The sequence below is a fragment of the Ambystoma mexicanum genome, chromosome 2p (genome assembly GCF_040938575.1).
Source record: "Ambystoma mexicanum isolate Mex_15411 chromosome 2p, UKY_AmexF1_1, whole genome shotgun sequence".
Lineage (NCBI taxonomy): Eukaryota > Metazoa > Chordata > Amphibia > Caudata > Ambystomatidae > Ambystoma > Ambystoma mexicanum.
In genome coordinates this window covers 913,571,786-913,590,375 of record NC_090923.1, presented here as the reverse complement: position 1 = coordinate 913,590,375, position 18,590 = coordinate 913,571,786, and the positions used below count along the sequence as shown (strand labels likewise).

The 18,590-nt window shown below is 47.6% G+C and overlaps 1 protein-coding gene across 1 annotated transcript in view; it reads right to left on the bottom strand.

Moving 5' to 3' along the window:
- CLPTM1 (CLPTM1 regulator of GABA type A receptor forward trafficking) overlaps positions 1 to 18,590 on the bottom strand; it is a 667,007-nt gene that overhangs the window by 188,883 nt on the left and 459,534 nt on the right. Inside the window, exon 11 of the mRNA XM_069644626.1 lies at positions 12,736 to 12,831. Within this exon, the coding sequence (XP_069500727.1) occupies positions 12,736 to 12,831 (96 nt within the window). The remainder of the gene's footprint in view (positions 1 to 12,735; positions 12,832 to 18,590) is intronic.

Below are 18,590 nucleotides of genomic sequence, written 5' to 3'. Positions count from 1 at the left end.
GGACAGCAAAGAAGGTGCAAGGCATTTGATGGAATTTAACAAGGGGATTGCCTGACTTGTGGGGGTGGGGTGGGTTCTCCTTCAGAATATCCTCACCAAAGTCAGTGACTTGCACAGCTTCTGAGTGGCAATTTAGAAACGGTCTGCAGCCCTCTTCAGGATTGCATTAAAATGACATCTGATCGTCAATAGGCGATGCATGCGTCTGGAGGCGAGGAGGGAGGATCCAGACAAATGGTGTCTTGGTCAGGAGTATGAGTAGGGTAAAGCCAAGGTGCTTCCTCTACAGGCTGATATCGACCCCAATCTGGGCACTGGTCAGGTGTGTCCTGGCCAAAAGGGTGGTCTTCCTGGCCATAGGGATCCTCAGACTGTTAGGGAGAATTCCCAGAAATGTGCCAATTCCCCTCTACCTTACAGCACTTTTGTTGGACTCTAGGACTTTCTTATTTTTTAACCTGGAGAGAGACCTTTTTCCAACTCTCTCATGTAATTTTCTGTGATTGAACAGTTTCTTTTTTTGGTTTTGGAGTCTGCAAACTCCATAGGCATCATCTTTGCATTGTGACACAGCACCTTCAATGCAGTGGCACAGGGAAGTCAGATTTCCCAAAGGTTTAAATACCTTCTCTTGGTGAAACTACTGTTTTGAAGAGCAGGGAAGTGAAATTTGCTTTACTTAAATTTTGTAAGTTTCTAGACCCAGCACACACTATCTTACCATAGGGTGCTGGAGGGGTTACTTAGTATCCCCTTTGTCTCGTTTCTCATGTAGCATTTTTATGGTACCCTATCTACAATTAATGACTGGTGGCAGTGGTTTACTTTTTACTACCATTGTGTTTTTACCGCAGGCTGCGTTCGCAGCTGCAGTAAGGCACCCATGGGTGCCCATTTTGTCAAAATGGCCCAGTTCTTTTTTCGCCATTTCTTGTTGGAACGGTCCCTCGAGAATTTACTCTGCATGACAAACCAGGTTTTGTCGCTTTGTTCGTTTTGCCTTTGGCAGGATTCACGCTTGAAGACCGCCTTTGGCTCCAATATGGCTTGCAGGGGCAGGAAATGAGGAAGGTGCCCGAAACTCCCTGTGCTTAATCCCCTTGGTTACAGGAATGCGCCCAAAGTTAATTGGCCGGCCGGCTGTCCGGCAAGGACAGCCACCCTGCTGTGTGATTGACAGCTAGGCTGGAATGAATGGGAGAAACCTGCATAAAAGGCAAGGCTTTTTGGCTTGGAAGGCAGAGTCTACCACTGGACGAAAGAATCCAAAGAAGAACTTGGAAGAGACGCCTGCTGCAACTCCAGGAGCGTTGGTTTGTGCAGTGCAGCCCTGCTGCTGTGCTGAAGGTCCAAATTCTCCTTGACTAGAGAAGCCCTGCAAGAACGACTTCTCCCTTTGAGTTGGTGGGACCAATCAACTCCAAAGTAAGCCCTTCTGGACATCCTCTCGAAGCTGGTTGTATTTCCACTGCTGCTGGAACTGAAGTGCCAGGGAGAGGAACACCAGATTGTGTGCACTGCTTTCAAGTCGGACCAGAGCGCTCGGAAGATCCTCCGGACTTACCTGAAGCAGGACGGACCAAGCCCGAGCCACCTCAACAGAGTGCTGGACCCCAGAAGCAAGGAAAGTCTGAAGTGGTATCCGAGAACCGCAGTGTTGCCATTTGCTGTCAGACGTGAGGAGCTGAAATACTGAAGGACCACCGAAATGAAATTTGCGCATTGTTGCCCCAGACCTTCCCATTGCAGAGGAGGAGTCCCCAGACATCCTCCCTCTTGTCCCCACGACAGAGGCTCAGGAACAATAGGATCTGCAGAGCTGTACAGGAACAGAAGCCAGCTGGAACCATTTCTTCTAACTAGAGGTACTGTAAAGTATAAGAGGATTTACCTGTTTTTGTGTAGCCCTACTTGCTCTCAGTTGAGACCCGTCTTGGTTACCTTGCAGAGTTGCTAAAACTTTGCAGCTCACAAGCCTCCCAGCTCGTGGCCCTTCAAGTGTTCCATTATCTACAAACATTTCTAAAAACGTTCTGCAAGACTTTTTAACCTACCTGCAAAGAATCTCTTTAGCTCCCCTAGACATTGTGCAATTAATGTTGGCTGGCCTGGCTCCCTGAGACACTCCTCTTTACCTCTGACTTTGTGCTTTGGCCTTTCCCCCAGGAAAGGGTTAATTTACTCTGCATAGGAAGGTATCAAAAGTACCTAACTGTTTATGAATCATTTGTTAACCTTTGTTTTATTCTTCTATTCTATCTTACACACCAAAGTCAGTATTGCTCTAAATTTACCAGTGAGATCAATGTCCACAATGTCCTAGCTAAGTCACTTGAGGTTGTAGGAAGTGTGTGTGTGCCATCCCCAATGGGTATCATCTGAATTAGAGTGTGTTTTGAAGAATATTATAAGTGTTATATATATTGCTCCCTTCTGAAGAAGGCTTATACAACTGTCTGTGAAATAAATAGAATAATTGTTTTAGCAAGAAACCTTGAGTTTAAGAGTTTATTTGAATAACTGTACTGTGAAACCCTGTGTCATAACATTACTGCTCACACTGACCCCTCTTGAGAAGCCTTGCTGCTCAGCCACACTACCAACCTGTGTAGTTCAGACTTCTACCAAAGGTTGGGTTTCTATTGCCAGGGGGTCAAGGTTATTGTAGTGCACCCAAAGGGTACTGCATACGATCTTGCCGAACACGGACGACAGGGAATATTAATGAGCATGTGAATCCATTCCAGACCCCATGCTGGAGAAATGCTTATACCAAAGGTTGGGTTAACTATTGCCAAGAGGACAAGGCTGGTTGCAGTCTCCCACATGGTACTGCATACAGTCTTGAAGATGGGAGCAAGCTGCGAACATCAAAAAATAAATAATGCAGTCCCAGCGGAGTCTTGTCAAAATAAAAGGGCTCATACTAAAAAAAACCTATTGCCAATCCTTACTACTAATTTACAAATTATGGTGGGGTGACGTTCAGAAAAAAGTAAGAAGTGTTCACAAAATGATCAGTCAGGATGTTCCGGCCATTTCAGCATGGGACAAGGTGGTTCACTCGAGCAAAACGGCTTCTGAGGCACAAGGCTACAGTTCTATTTTCACAGTGCAAGACCTCCTGTGTCCAAGTCTCTTTGCTTCTTGGAACTCACTTGACTCAGAGGGCCTGGTTTACACAAAACACAAACATTTTCCTCGTTTCAATATTCAATTCGGGTATTTGCCCTGGATCCCCTTAGATCCCTTTCTACCTATGTTCAGTTAACTCTTTCTCGGGTGACTCACAGTCCACCCCGGACTCCCTCAGACTGACTCAGAGCCCTTCCTTTCACTCAATTAGTCTCCCTTAGCTGGGCTCAGACAATTGTGATGTATTTTAAACAATCCAAGCATTTTGAATGTGCACAGGATTTAGCAAAACCCGTTGCATGACCACTTCGATCTTAAGAGTTCCTTTTTTCATCACACTCGGCATCAGCTGGATACCTAACAGACCTTCAAATGAGCGCCCACATGACCCACGGTCCACGTGACGCTGGACCACTCTGTGTATGGTATCTTTTCTCCCAAAGAACAAGTTACTTACCAAACTGGTAACGTTCGACTGGATGTTCCTCCAACGCACTTCAGAAACTTTTTCGGCAGAGGGCGGCCTACGTCGAGGGCGATGTTATAAATAGGACGCATGGCGCCTGCAGCCTCAGTTTAATTTTTTTTTCCCCTCAGAACGTGTGGCACATAGCCTTGCGGAAACGAAAGCTGCAATTGAATAGGAAATTCCCCAGAGGGACAGGCGGGGAGGGCAATGTGGAATACGTTGGAGGAACATCCAGTTGAAAGAACGTTACCAGTTTGTTAAGTAACTTGTTCTTCGAAGGGAGTGGGTCCTCCAACGTATTATACATCTTTGACAGACTCCCAAAGCAGTACCAGTAAACTGAGCAGGGAAAATAATTTAGCTTACCCAATTAGATTGCGGAATAAAGAACTACCTTCCCAAAGGCCATATCCTGACCATGGATTGTATCCAGGGAATAATGTTTAACAAAGGTATGTTTTGAAGCCCATGTAGCGGCATCAAATATTCCTAATGGGAACCCCCCGCTGGAGGGCAGTGGAAGTAGCTACGCCCCTAGTGAATGAGCTTGCAACCCTTCAGGGGGGTCCTTTCCCGCCAATCGGTAACACTCCACAATGGTGAAGATAATCCACCTGGACAAGGTCTGTTTGGTAACAGCCTGGCCCAATCGCTGTCCAGCATATCCCACAAAGAGTTGATCGTCCACTCTGACCTTGGACATCATAGAAATGTAAAAGCTCAGAGCTCTCCTAGGATCCAACCAATGGAGTCACTCCTCTTCCTTACCAGGATGAGGAGGAGGGTAGAAAGATGGAAGAACCACCTTTTCACTCCAATGATATTCAGAAACTACCTTAGGTAGAAAAGAGGGACGTACTCGCAGTACAACCCTGTCCTTGTGAAACACAGTAAAGGGTGGCTTAGATGAAAGTACCTGCAATTCATTCACTCTGCGAGCGGAAGTAACCGCAACCAAGAACACAGTCTTGGAGGACAGTAATCTCAAAGCACAAGAGCAAAGGTTCAAACGGAGCACCCATGAGAAATTTCAAACCCAAATTCAAATCCCAAAGTGGCACCTGGAAAGGGGATGGCAGGAATACATTAGTCAGTCCTTTAAGAAACTGAGAAATCAAAAGGGCTCTTAAAGTAAGAACATTCTTCAGACAAGCGCTTAAAGATAGACAGCGCCGCCAGGTAACCTTTAATGGTACCCCACTTGAAGGCCCATGTGGGCCAATGAAAGTAAGAAAGACAAAACCATAGGAATGGAGCACTGAAAAGGATCAAAATTGCCAATGGTACAGGGATTTTGCTGCAGGCCACCTTGCCGAAAGCAACACCTTCATCACGTCATCCGGGAGGTCCCAATCCTTATACCTCAACCTTTCAGATACCAAGCGTGAAGGTTGATATGCTGGACCTCTGGATGGAGAACTTGAACCCCCTCCCCCCTCAAGCAGATCCTCTCGGTAGGGAAGACGGCGTGGAGGGCAGATGGACATTTCTAGAAGGACCGGGTACCACGCTCTCCTGGCCCAATCTGGAGTAATGAGGATCATCTGGGAAGCGAACCTCCGCGAAACTTGAGGAATGACGGAACTGGAGAAACGAGTACAACAGTGGGAATGACCAATCCAACACGAACGCATCTCCTAAGGCTCCTCTTGGAGGAAATTCCCTTGAGCAGAATCTCACTTCGGTTGACACAGGTGGCGAAGAGATCCACTTGCAGGGTACCCCAAAGGTCGAAGACCTCCTGAAGGACTTCCTGAGCCAACTCCCACTCGTGAGAGATCATGCTCTGCCTGCTCAGAGCATCCGCCGCTGCATTTTTGTCGCCGGCTAGATAAATGCTGAGAATTTCCTGCTGGATGGCCCAGAACCAGAGCTGCATTGCCTCTCTGCACAACGGGAGTGACACTACCCCTTCCCCCCCCTTTTTTTGTTGAGGTAATGCATGGCCACTGTGTTGTCTGTCATGATCAGGACACCCCCCCTCCTCCTCCCCCCCGTACAGAAGGCAGACAAGCCTTCAGGGCTAGCCTGATGGCCCTCAGCAACAGATTGACGTGGAGTTTGGACTCCGAAAGAGACCAACGACCGCTGGCTGTGAACTCGTTGGCATGAGCGCCCCATCCTGTGAGGTAAGCATACGTCACTACAGTCACCTCCGGCCACGGTTGCCAAAACTGTTCCCCCTCATCAGGTTCTCTTCGTTGGCCCACCACAGAAGATCCTGGGAGACCAAGAGTGGAATCTGAACAGGATCCGACATCTTGCCGGAGAACTGTGACGACTGCATCTTGAGGACCCACTGCAGGAATCTCATCTGCAGCCTGTGGCACCAGAAAAATGCAGGATGCCATGAGGCCGAGCAACCTTAAGAATTCGAAAGCCGGGAGACTCTGGGCATGTTGAAACTTGTCCACCATCTGTACAATGTGACAAGCCCTTACCTTGGGAGGCAAACACTTCCAAGGACGTGTCCAACACAGCCCCGATGTACTAGAGCTGTTGGGAAGGTGTCAGATGTGACTTCTTTAAATTCCGATAGAAGCCCAGCCTGGGGAGGGTGCGGCAGGTGAGACCAAGATGATCCAACGCCTGCTCAGGAGAGCGCGCCCAGATCAGCCAGTCGTCCAGGTGTGGGTAGACCTGAATCCTCCCCCCTCGCAGGGGGCGGAGGTCAATCCGAACGGCAGGACCCGAAACAAAGTGCGAGTCGCCAGCCGTAAACCTCAGGTACCTTCTGTGCGCGGGATGGATCTGCACATGAAAGTAAGCATTCTCGAGGTCCAGAGACCCCAACCAATCCTGAAGTTGAAGGGTCTGGAGGACTTGAGAAAGAGTGACCATCTTGAACTTGTCCTTCCTGAGAAGTTTGTTCAACCAATGCAATTCCATTATGGGTCTCAATCCCCAGTCTTTCTTTGGGATCAAAAAATAAGGGGAATAACATCCCTTGTTCCTCTCTGCTACATGCACCAGTTCTATAGCGCCTTTCTCCAGCAGGGACAAGGTCTCCTGCGCAAGGAGCGGATCCGGAAACTTCAAAGAGAGTTTCCCAGGTGGATTATTGTGAGGCCGCTGAAGGAAGGGAATGCAGTAGCCGTGGGCTATGGTATCCAGAACCCACGCATCTGAAGTAATGGCCCGTCATTCTTCGAGATGCTGAGACTGTCTGCCCCCAACCAGTGAACCATGGGACATGGCCTCATGACTGTTAGGAAGTGGCTGCGGCAAATGCCTGAAGGCAAAGAGGCAGCTGCCTGAGCAGCTTTGGCACCACGATTTCCCCTGACCACCACAGGTACTTTTTCGCTGGCCCCTTTGACTGGCAGCCCCCCTCGTTCTACCAAAGGAGGATTAGTAACGAAAAGAACCTCCCCTCCACTGCTGTCTCCTAGGACGAAAAGGCGGAGGTTGACGCACTGCAGCGCTTAAAGATTTCACCACAGCTTGAGGTCTGCAACCCCTCAAGGCTCTAGTCAGCCTTGCTGCCAAACAAATGTGCGCCATCAAAGGGCACGTTCAGAAGATGGGCCTGCACATCTGGAGCAAACCCCGACTTCCGCAACCACGCAAATCCGCATATAACCGTGCTTGCAGCCATTGATCGGCTAACACTGTCGGACATATGCAAACCCGACTGAAAGCATTCGCACATGGCATCCTTGCCGTCCGGTACGAGAGCAAGGAACCCATCCCCTTCTTCCCCCTCGGGAATATGCTCAGCCGCCAAAGAAACCCAATTCCACAGAGGCACACATGGAGTTGGCCGATTTCAAAGCCATGCTCCCAGCAGAAAATACCTTCCGGGCCCAACCGTCGAAGCGCTTGTCGTCCCTATCCGGAGGTATGGTAGGGTACGCCGCCTGCCTCGAGGTGGCCGTAGTCGCCTGAACCACCAAACTCTCGGGAGCGGGGCGAGTAGATAAATAGCTGGGGTCGATAACGGAAGGGCAGTATTTCTTGGTCAATGACTTATTAACAGCAGGAAGAGATTCCGGGGACTGCCAAGCAGCTGCCACCCTTTTCTGCAAGTTAAGATGAAATGGCAAAACGGGGTCAGAGGACGGACCTTGATCTAAAATGTCCATCAGATCATCCTGCACAAAGTCTTCAGGAGGACTGGACAAGCCCAGATACTCCGAGACCCTCGCCTTGAGCTTCCTGTACAAAGACTCTGCATGAGCCCCAGGCTCAGGCCTACCGAATTCCAAGTCCGGAGAAGTGTCCAACCCACTGGCATCATGAGGGTCTGCCGCAACTCCTCCAACTGACTGCCTCCAGAAAAAAGTGTAGCCTCATCAAGGTCACCAGGATCCTCAACCTCAGACCTTTCCTCCTCTTCATGAATGTCATCCAGAGGGAGTTGAAACCCAGACCTGGGAACAGAAGAGGGCCTGGAGGCCAAAACTGGCCGCACAGACTTCCCAGTAGCCTTCCGTGGAGGATCCACGAGATCTGGGTACTCCAACGGCAAGTTTCAAGGACAAAATCCCCGAAGGTGCAAAAAGCGCAGAAGGCTTCGACGCCGAGAGCGTCAACAACTTAGACGTCACGAGCACTGAAGGCGCCGTGGGCTGGTGCAATGGTAAAGCATCGACATCCAAGTCAGACGGCCACGGCGCCGACCGAGTCGACACCTCAGTAGGTAGCTGCTGTCTCGATGGGAACGAGGACCCTAGAGACATCTCTTGCGACTTTTCGAATACTTGTCCGTACAGGACCTCGAAGGCTCCCGATGCGAGTTGCGACGTGGACCCAAGCCCGAAGGTGTGTGAGCCACGGGACGAGACCGATCCTGGCCAGCTTCGCCCTGCGATTGAAAAATCGTTAATATAGATTCTTTAAACGCCGGCCATTCCTCCGGAGTCGAGGACTTCGTTGGACACGTAACCTTCCTCGAGGCACCCTCCAAGGAGGACACGGAAGGCGACCGGTGACGGCGCTTCCTAGAGTGCCGGGACGAGGAAGACTAGTGGCGGGAACCACTCCGTGAATGAGATCCCCGGGACTCCTGACGCGGAGAGTTGCCCCTCGAGTTGTCGGTGGAAACCCCCTTGGACGTCCAGGATTTAACAGGCTTAGAGCCCCTACATGGAGCTTCCCCTACCGCAAGGCATTGGCAGTCAGGGACTAGCATTTCAAGCAGTCGTCGGTGTTGTGCGACTCGCCCAGGCACCACAAACAAATGCGGTGTAGGGCGGTGAGCGACATTTTCGGCTTGCAGTCCTGGCAGGTCTTGAAGCCAGACCGCGGAGTCGGAGGGGTTGAAGAGAAAGACATTGTAATGAACACACGAGGTGCGCCTAGTCTCACGAAGTTAACACGTTCGCGGAAAAAACAGAACTGAGGCTGCGGGTGCCGTGCGTCCCATTTATAACATCCAGTGACGTCACCCTCGACGGAGGCCTACGAGGGACATGGACCCGACGCCATCGATTCATAACGCCCTCTGCCGAAAAAGTTCCCAAGTGCACATTTGTGGACATTACATGTCAAAGATGTGGAATACATTGGAGGACACAATCCATTCGAAGTTCAATTACAACTACTTCTTTGGTTCCAATTATATCTGCGTTGCACTTTGCAAACACCTCACACACTGTTCTCCTAGTACAATGTCGACGCTTGCAACCTTGGTTCAAAACACAAGCTGGTTTGGTACCCAGTCTCTCCGACTCACTGGCTGTGTTGCCTTTTCTGATTTTTTTGTAGGAGCCAAGGACAGTACCACTGTGGCAATCGCTCCTCCCTGCCTTGATTATCGACGTGGGAAAGCCTTGGGTACCTCAGACACACTATGCAGGTTTGATCAGCCTTAGTTCCGGGTCTTCGGTGTCTTACTTGCCAAGACTCACAAAAGTAACGGACTTGGGAGGTCACAGGTACTTCCCTCCTAGCGACTCTCTGGTCTCGCAGTCTTTCTCCTTGTATTAAACTGCCATCTTGGAACTGCCGTTTCCTTGTGTGGTTTGCCTCGCTCAAAGTGTGCTTTCGTGCTCCGCCTTTTACCCGTGTGGGCAAGTCAGGTGTGTTTAATATGTAATTGCCGGTCCATGGTGTTGGGACAGGTCAGGTATACGGCTCTGATGTCAGTCCATTGTAGCTCACAGTGAACTGTCCATGAGAAAGTGTTTGTATCAGAGGGGAGGGGAGTTTAATTCCTAGGTATCCTACCTGGTAGGATGGGGAAAAGGTGTTATTGGGAAGGGGATACCGTGTCCCACTCTCCGGTGTCCCACTTCCACTCCACAAAGACTGCTCATCCAGGTGATCTCCCGCACTGGTCTACCCCCAGTAATTGGATCCAAAAGCGATGGCAGTGTCCTGGCCACCTGGATGACAGATCCCCGGGGACTAGCGGGTGAGACACCGGTTTCTCACACTTAAGGTAATTAAGAAATTCTTGCCGGGACCCCCAGACGGCCATGAAGATTTTAGAGCAAAGGCTGTTATTATAGAATGAATAGTGAATTATTATTGCTTTTGGTATTTGAAATTCATGTTGTTTACTCTGTGCCTAGGAAAACATGATGTTAAAGTAACCACTAGTGGTAATATTGCTTTCAACAATTTTCTGTTTACTAATGTTAAGTGTACTTCACGTCGGTTGGTCCTTTTGTCCACGTTTCCTACAACGGCCTAACCCATTTCTTTCCTCCTTTTATGGACTTCTTAAAGGCCTAATACTGGTTCTATTTAACCAATACAGAAATAAAGAATGTATTTTTACGGGAACAAAAACAATGAAAACAAATATTTAATTTTTATTGGGGGTCCCCTCCCCATGCCCCGTTCCCCATGTTTAAAAAACCCACTGACCCTCTCCCCACCAGATGTAAACCTTTACCCCAACCCCACATATTTAAAAAAAAATTACATTTTAAAAAAGGTCTTTTTTTCCTTTTTGTTTAAAATTAATTTTCTTTTTTTTTTATTATTCGTTAAAATCACTGGATACCCCTGCTAATCACCTGTTATGTCAGTCTCCTATATGTTTTTCCACAGTGAAGTAGAACCAATGCCTTATCCCTTTACTTTGTTTTTGCTATGCACTTGCTTTGTTGGTACATTTTAAAGTATCCTTATGTGTTTATCAATTGTTTACTGTATCTTCAAACCATCCTTCACTTTCTGAAGAGTTGCCTTAACTTAATATTCATAGTACCTCTTCAAGAGTCAAGAAAACACCTTGTAAACCAGGATTATGTTGGCTCATCTGGACCCATCTTTAGACCTGGGCCATCTTCGTGATGGTTCACATTCGCAAACAAAAACACAAAAATTACAAATAATGGTTGCCCTTCCACATCTCTTGCTTGCCACGGTCTGCTTTCTGGTCATAACCACAAGTCTTTCATCTGTCAGTTAACGGGATGTTTGGTGAATAGGGCTTCCACATCTTTGTGGTGGGCCTACACAGGGAATGGGCAGAAGGACTTCCCATGGGGAATGCAATCCTGCTTCCTTTCAAAGAGACTGTGCCCAACGGGCTAGGGGAAGGAATCACCATGGATTCACGGGTCAGTATAACACGAGTGATCACAGATCAGTTTTTGGAAAAGCACATGGCGCTCTTTGCATTGTGCGTTGGAACCCATCCCCAGTGCATCGGTACCAGTTCCCAGGTTCTGCAAAAAATGAGGATGCAAACCATTGGTTTCACTAAGAACTTATGTAGCAGAGTGTAATCTCTGCATCCAATCACTGCATTCCTTAGATATGTGGCAGCCAAACAATTACACAGGGCTGTGATATACACATTTTGATGGCTTCTATCATGCTTTCTTCCCAGGCATGGATTCAAGGATAATCCATGCACTATTAACAAAACCAGGCATATCTGGTTATGATGAATGTAGCCCTTACTCGCAGATAAAAGCAGTAACCAAGGCCATACATGACAACATAGCTATGCTCTTCACCCTTTTGTAGGAACAATGTCCAGCTGTTGGAATCAACTCTCGATGCACCAAGGAATTAATTGAGGGAGCATGCTGTAGCACATTATAATCCCCTAGAGCTGGCACTAACCACTTGAGCCCAAATAGGCAGCTACACAAGGAGACTTGCACAGGAAACCCGACGCCTACAGGGGAACAGATTGACTTAGAATTACTGATAAGGCCTTGAAAGAAGACATCATAGAAAACATTGGTAAGCAAGTAGGAGAACAAGTAAGCATCACAGCTGCCTGGAGCCAGAGATGCACATTAGGACATTCAACCCAACACGGAAATCTGTGTATAGTGTGGCTCAATGTGCCTGGGGTCTGACATTTTCCAGATTTGTCCAATCATGCAAGCACTCCATTCAATTGAACCATTAGGGCAAATCTAATCATGTGCTGTTCCTGCCTGCAGTCCCACCATCACCACTCCATAGACATCTTACTGAATCTCTAGGATGCCTTGCAGAGGCACCTTGGAGGCTGGTGAACATGTAGGTCATGACAGCTTGTGATAGAGTGCATGGAGCTCTTTCTAGCATTTCAGCCCCACCATTGAGAAAGCATTTTGACAAAAGGAATAAATCTGCAATTTAGGATGAGCATATAAAATTAACAAAAGCTGGAAAAATGTGGGAGAAGGATGTAAAAAAGGGGGAGAATGGCAGGGGTGTTTATTGGTTTGGCAGGGTACATGGGGGTGACGCTGCCCCTTCCCGTCACTTTCTAGTGACATGCTTACAGCAGGAACAAATGTTTGTACCACATTTACTACCCCCAAATCAGTCAATTTGGGAGTGCTAGCAAACTAGGATAGGGACAAGGATGAAACCTGCTGCAGATACAGAAAACTGTACAACCAGTGGTAAAAGAGGAAGCCTCAAGCATTGCATGGGGTCACAGGACGCAGGTGCAAGTCTCAAATGGAAGCGACTATACTTACTTCACTGCTGTGTTTAGTGGTCCAGATAACAATTTCTGGCACTGCCTGAGGCCAATTGACAAACTGCTTAATGCATTGCATCGATTATGGGTGAAAAAAAAATGTCTTGCTTTTGCTGAGGATTTCACTTTGAGGTTTAAAAATGTTATTTCAATTATGCCTACAATGCCTACAGTGTTTCTACACTGTGCTGGGTTGTATTAAGAGAAGAGAAAGTCAGCCAATATACTTGAGGTACATACTTACATCATCATATATTTTGGTGGACGACTGGATGTAGGTCGACTTGTCTTTACAGGTTAGGCGAGGGAAGATTCCAGCTACCTTATTTTCTCTGTCGAGCTGAGGAAACACCAAAAGCATACAGCATGAGAAAAAACTGGGCTCAGGAGTAGTAGTATAGAAGGAAGTGTACCCAAAGGTTAAGACAAGCAAGGACAAGATAAAAGGTTTGGTTATCACATCTATAGCTTTTAGGAAAATATTCTTTTTTGCAGCTATTCAATCTCTATTAATAGGGCCCCCAGCATATCTGCAGTTTGTTGTGTGTCATCTTACTCATTTTTTCAACCTTGGTACCTGGTTTAACACATGTAGTTGTGGGGCACTAATTAGCCCTTAAGCCTACTATTTCAGGGGACAATGTCACCCATTTAGGTCTATGGTATAGCACCACTAAAACCGATAATAGTTCAGGAGAAAGGTTTCAGCCCATTATCTATACCTTTTGGACCGCACCTGTTACAAAGGACCAGAAAGGTACATTTGTTTTTACCACATGACAGCCATTGGCAATATGGTGCCCCAAACGGCTGGCCTGTTATTTAAGACATGTATTTGCGCTTCACAGACCTGGTGGTCGTGATTCTCACTTGCAGAGGAAACAAAATGCCATAAGAAATGTTTCTTCCTGGACTCTGCCACAACCTGGAAAAGGGCCCTTTGTGGGCCTAGAAATGCTCTGTGGAGGTGTTCCAGAAAGTCTCAATACACTTAGCGTGAGTCATGGCTGTATCTGAGCTTGCCGTCAATGACTGGACAGCTGCTCAGAGTCTGAATGTAGAAGGTCCTTCCATTGGGGAGCTGGGATACACCAGCCCAGGATTTCCTCTTTCAGGAGGGGGGACCACAGACCATTCTGCCGTCAACCACTGGTGATCGTTAGACAAAAATGAGGGGCAGCAGAAGGGCACCAGAGGACTATTGCTTGGGTCACCACCAGCCAAAACCAATGCTGCAAAGAAAGGCTCTGCTTTTCACTAGATTGGGAATAGAGACCACAATGCCTCCCTACCTTGAACCAGCAGGGTTAACCAGATCCGGGGCATTCAGAGCAAAGCATTCAAAGTGGGAACTTCTCCTGTTGGGATCTTGTGCAGCATGGTGCTGTAACCTGTGCGAATCTTCATTATGGGCCTGGGACTATCGGTGCTCAGATGCCCTCTAATCAAGAAGGGGAGTTATTGGTGGAACTTGTGTCCCATGGTCATTCAGCCTGCTGCCTGTGCAGGGTCACTTCACCTGCTTGACATGCCTGTGGTTTTATTAGGGTCCTACAATGTGGTTGAAGCGGCTGGGAGAAGGACTTCTGAAACCTCAGCCAAGTCGAGACTGGTGCTGTTCCAAAATCAAAAGGTTCTAGTTGGGAATTCATTTTATTTTTTGTGAAAATCTGTTCATTGACCACCAGCTATCTCCCATTACTTGAAACCTGTACTGACTGAGGAAAGTAAAGGCTTGCTTTATTTCCCCTTTCTCAACTCACTTATTTTAGTGAAGTGCTGCATCCTGTGCACCCATTTTCCTTTATTTATCACAAAACTCCCAAGGTTTTTTGTTATCGGGGGATCAAATCTAAAGCGGGAGTGAAAATCTAGTCAAAAACAAGAAGGAAGAAATGATTACCCCTCTCTACACCGACATGGTGGTTTGGAGATGGGAGTGGTTTTTACAGAATGTTCACCATACACTTGACATAAAACTCACTTGCTCAGTACGTAACAGAAACACCATATGGGATACATTACTCACCGTAATCGTATTTCTGATGCTTGTATCTGCTTAGATTTGCATGCTGTGCATAGGCCGACATCTAGTGGAAGCTGCGGAGTATTACAGTTTGTTTTTCGAAACTCGAAAATGGGCGTCGACACAGGGCGTGCCAGTAATCCTATCCATAGTGCGACGTCCACTGTACCCATGATCCCTCACGCATGTAGGACCCTCAGATCATATTTTTCTGACATGAGGTAGAATGAGGAGTAGCGCGAGTACAGATTATCCAAGCAGATAGATAGGAAGATAAGACTACAAGCATCCATGCACCATCTCTCAGAGGGGAGGAAGGGTGGGTCGCATGTGAATCTAAGCAGATACAAGCATCTGAAATACGATTACGGTGAGTAATGTATCCCTTCTGAGGCTTGTGGAATCTGCTTAGGTCACATGCTGTGGATAGATTAGCAGCAGTGTTAGCAGAAGGAGGTGGGATGTGAGAAGTGTCATGAGCAAATAGATGTCTTAGAACCGCTTGTCCCACTTGAGTATCTGTCTTGGAATGAGTGTCAATGCAGTAGTGCTCTTGTAGAGTGGGCTCTTGGCGTAAAAGGCAGAGTCTTTTCAGAAAGGGAGTTACATAGTTGGATACAATTGACTATCCATTTGGAGATGGCACCTTCAGAGACGCGATCTCCTTCTCTGCCTGTAGCTACGGAGAAAAACAGTTGGTCTGTTTTCCTTAGCGGTCTGGTCTTGTCTACATAGTAGAGGACCACTCTTCGCACATCTAGAGTGTGTAGTTTCACCTCAGCAGAGTTTTTGGGTTCTTGGAAGGCCGGAAGCTCGATGGACTGGTTAACGTAGAATTTAGAAATAAACTTAGGTGAGAACCTAGGGTGTGTTTGTAGAACCAGTTTATCCTTATGAACAGTAAATAAAGGATCCTGCACTGACAGGGCCTGAATTTCACTGACCCTTCTTATGGATGTAATGGCTACTAAGAAGGCAGTTTTATAGGTCAGGTGTTTGAGATTGGCCTTATGCATGGGTTCAAAGGGTGGGGCCATGAGCTTAGCAAGCACCACATTAAGGTCCCATCCTGGTGGTGGGTTTGAAATTGGAGGGAGGAGTACCACTGGTACTTTCTGCCAGGAAACCTTGTTGTGGGAAGTGGTGTAGGCTGACAGCGCTGCCAGGTGTACCTTGAGTGAGTTAAATACCAGCCCTGCATCAAGCAGGTGGAGCATGTAAGTGACAATATTGGAAGGAGTGCAATCAACCGGGTTGATTTGCTTATTATGGCATCATATAACAAATCTTTTCCATTTATCAAAGTAACAGTGCCTCGTGTTGGGTTTCCTAGATTCCTTTAGGATGTCCATACATCTCTGTGTTAAGTTGAGATGTCCAAACTCTATGACCTCAGGAGACATGCTGCCAGGTTCATCGAGTTGGGTTGAGGATGCACTGTTTGACCTTGGTGCTGGGACAGTAGGTTGTAGCAGCACGGGAGCCTGATGGGTTCGCACACCGCTAGTCTGCGTAGGTGTGGGAACCACGGTTGCCTCGCCCACATGGGAGCAACTAGGATGAGCGTCTTCGATTCCCTGTGCATCTTGTTGACCACCTTCCTCATGAGAGGGGTTGGTGGAAAAGCGTAGGCAAACATCCCTGACCAGTTCATCCACAGGGCGTTCCCCTTGGAGTCTGTCTGGGGGAATCTGGAAGCAAATTCTGGGCACTGCCTGTTTTCGCTTGTGGCGAATAGGTATGTAGTGGGGAAACCCCACTGTGAGAAGATGTCTTCTACGACTTCTCTGAGTAGACACCATTCGTGTTCTTCTGGGAGGGGATCTCTGCTCAAAGCGTCCGCTAGCTAATTGAGATCCCCTGGAACATGTTGAGATGACAGGTAAATGTTCCATCTGAGTGCCCATATCCAAATTTTCTGGGCAAGCTTGGACAGATTTGGCAAACAAGTCCCTCCCTGTTTGTTTAGGTAAAACATTTCTGTTGTGCTGTCTGTTAAGATCTGCACCGACAGGCTCAACAGGTGGGGTTCGAACGCTTGAAGCGCTCTGAATACTGCCAGAAGCTCTAGCAGATTGATATGATTCTTGGCCACTGTGTGAGACCAGAGACCCTGAGCTGTGTGGTGAAGGAGGTGTGCTCCCCACCCTGACAGGGATGAGTCTGTAGTGACTACAGCCTGTACCTCTGGATCGTAAAAGGATTTCCCCTTTGACAGGTTCTCTCTTGTCCACCAGTGAAGACTCTGTACCATTGTTGGCGAAACGACCACTAGATCGTCCCACTAACCACTTGCATGAGACCACTGTTTTGCCAACCATTCTTGCATCGGTCGCATGCGTGGGGGAAAAGTTAAATACATGACGCCATCATGCCTAGCAAACGCATCACTTTGCGCACCCTTATTTGACGACCAGGCTGATATAGAGGAATTTGCAGTAGTAGATTCCGAATTCTTATCCCCCGATGGAAAGGCCAACCCCTCGAGTGTTTAGGACAGTTTGGAGGTGCTTGGCACCAGGCTTGATTTTCTCTCATTTATGGAGAAACCCAATTCGAAGAGGAGGTCGATCGTTCTTTGAATGTTTGATCTGCAAATTACTGGGGTCTCCCCCCGTGATGAGCCAGTCATCAGGTAAGGGTACACTGGGATTGCCTCCCTGCGTAGGTGTGCCACCGCCGCCACCAGTACCTTGGTGAATACCCTTGGAGCAGAGGCTATACCGAAGGGCAGCACCTTGAACTGGTAGTGCTGACTCTCCACCTTGAAGCGCAAGAATCTTCTGTGCGCTGGTAACATGGAAATATGAAAATAGGCATCTTTCATGTCCAATGTTGCTATGTAATCCCTTTTTTAGGAGGAGGATTACCTCTTGGAGTAGTCATGCGTAACTTTTTGGGGCTTGACATACTTGTTTGCAGGGCGTAAGTCTAATACCGGGCGCTTTGTCAGAAATTTTTTTGGCACAAGGAAGTAAATTGAATAAATACCCTTGTTTACCTGGTTGCCCGGGACGAGTTCTATCGCGTCCTTTGCTAGAAGATTGACAATCTCCTCTAGGAGAATCTTCTGGTGGTCCAAGGAATGTCCTTTTTGACGTGGTGTAACGCTCACCTGAAAACTCTGCGGGAACCTTCTGGAACTCCAACTGACTTCTACCTTCCTGGGAACTAGACAATGAATTTCTGTGGAGAAAATAACAGTTTTCCCTTCCTTAGTTTTCTCGCGTAAAACTGAAAATCAAAACTGGTAATATGGGGGCCAGCAAATATCTCACCTTGGTATTTAATTTGTTGAGCTCTCCATCCTGTTCTATACAGGGGCGCAAGTCCTGAAGAATGGGATACTGGATAATAGTTTCTTTTGAAAGGGACTAAAATGGCACTAAACAAATGACAGAAACCCTATGCTACTTGGACCTAAAGGGGGCATAAGCTGAGGTGTGATGCAAGTGTAGAATGACAGAAAAAACTACCTCACTACCTACGGGACGGTAATGGAAAAACACCTTATTACAGAGCGTAATATGAACCTTAGTGTGACCAAAATTATCTGACTAGAAATTCAGCTTCCAAGACAAACTCCACAGGAAAGGGCGCGAGCCCGCTACAAACAACGTAATATCCTGAAAATGCGTGAGGAATCCAAATAACATTTATACACTATTTCAATGTATCAGATAAGGCAACACAAACGGAGCAATTGCATTTGCACTTAATAGGTGTACTTGCGTGAGAGAAAACTGCTACGAACTGAGAGATGAGGAGACCGCTATGACAGGACTGAGCCGGGGACGGCAGTAACTGGAAGAACACAGGAAGGGAGCTGATAACTAATTAAAGTTACTCAAGGAATGAATGAAATAAACTGTGGACAAGGTCTATGGAGCAGTGACAGGGAACGGAGGTACGCGGCGAGCGTTCAGTCTGAACTCAGACAAACGACGCGAAGCGCGAGCCTCCTGAGGGGCGGAGCTTAAATAGCTGGCACATGAAAACAACTAGACCCGCTAACTAACTGACCCAGAGGCACCACCTAGCGGCCATTAAAGAAACTCAACTAACCTGTGGTC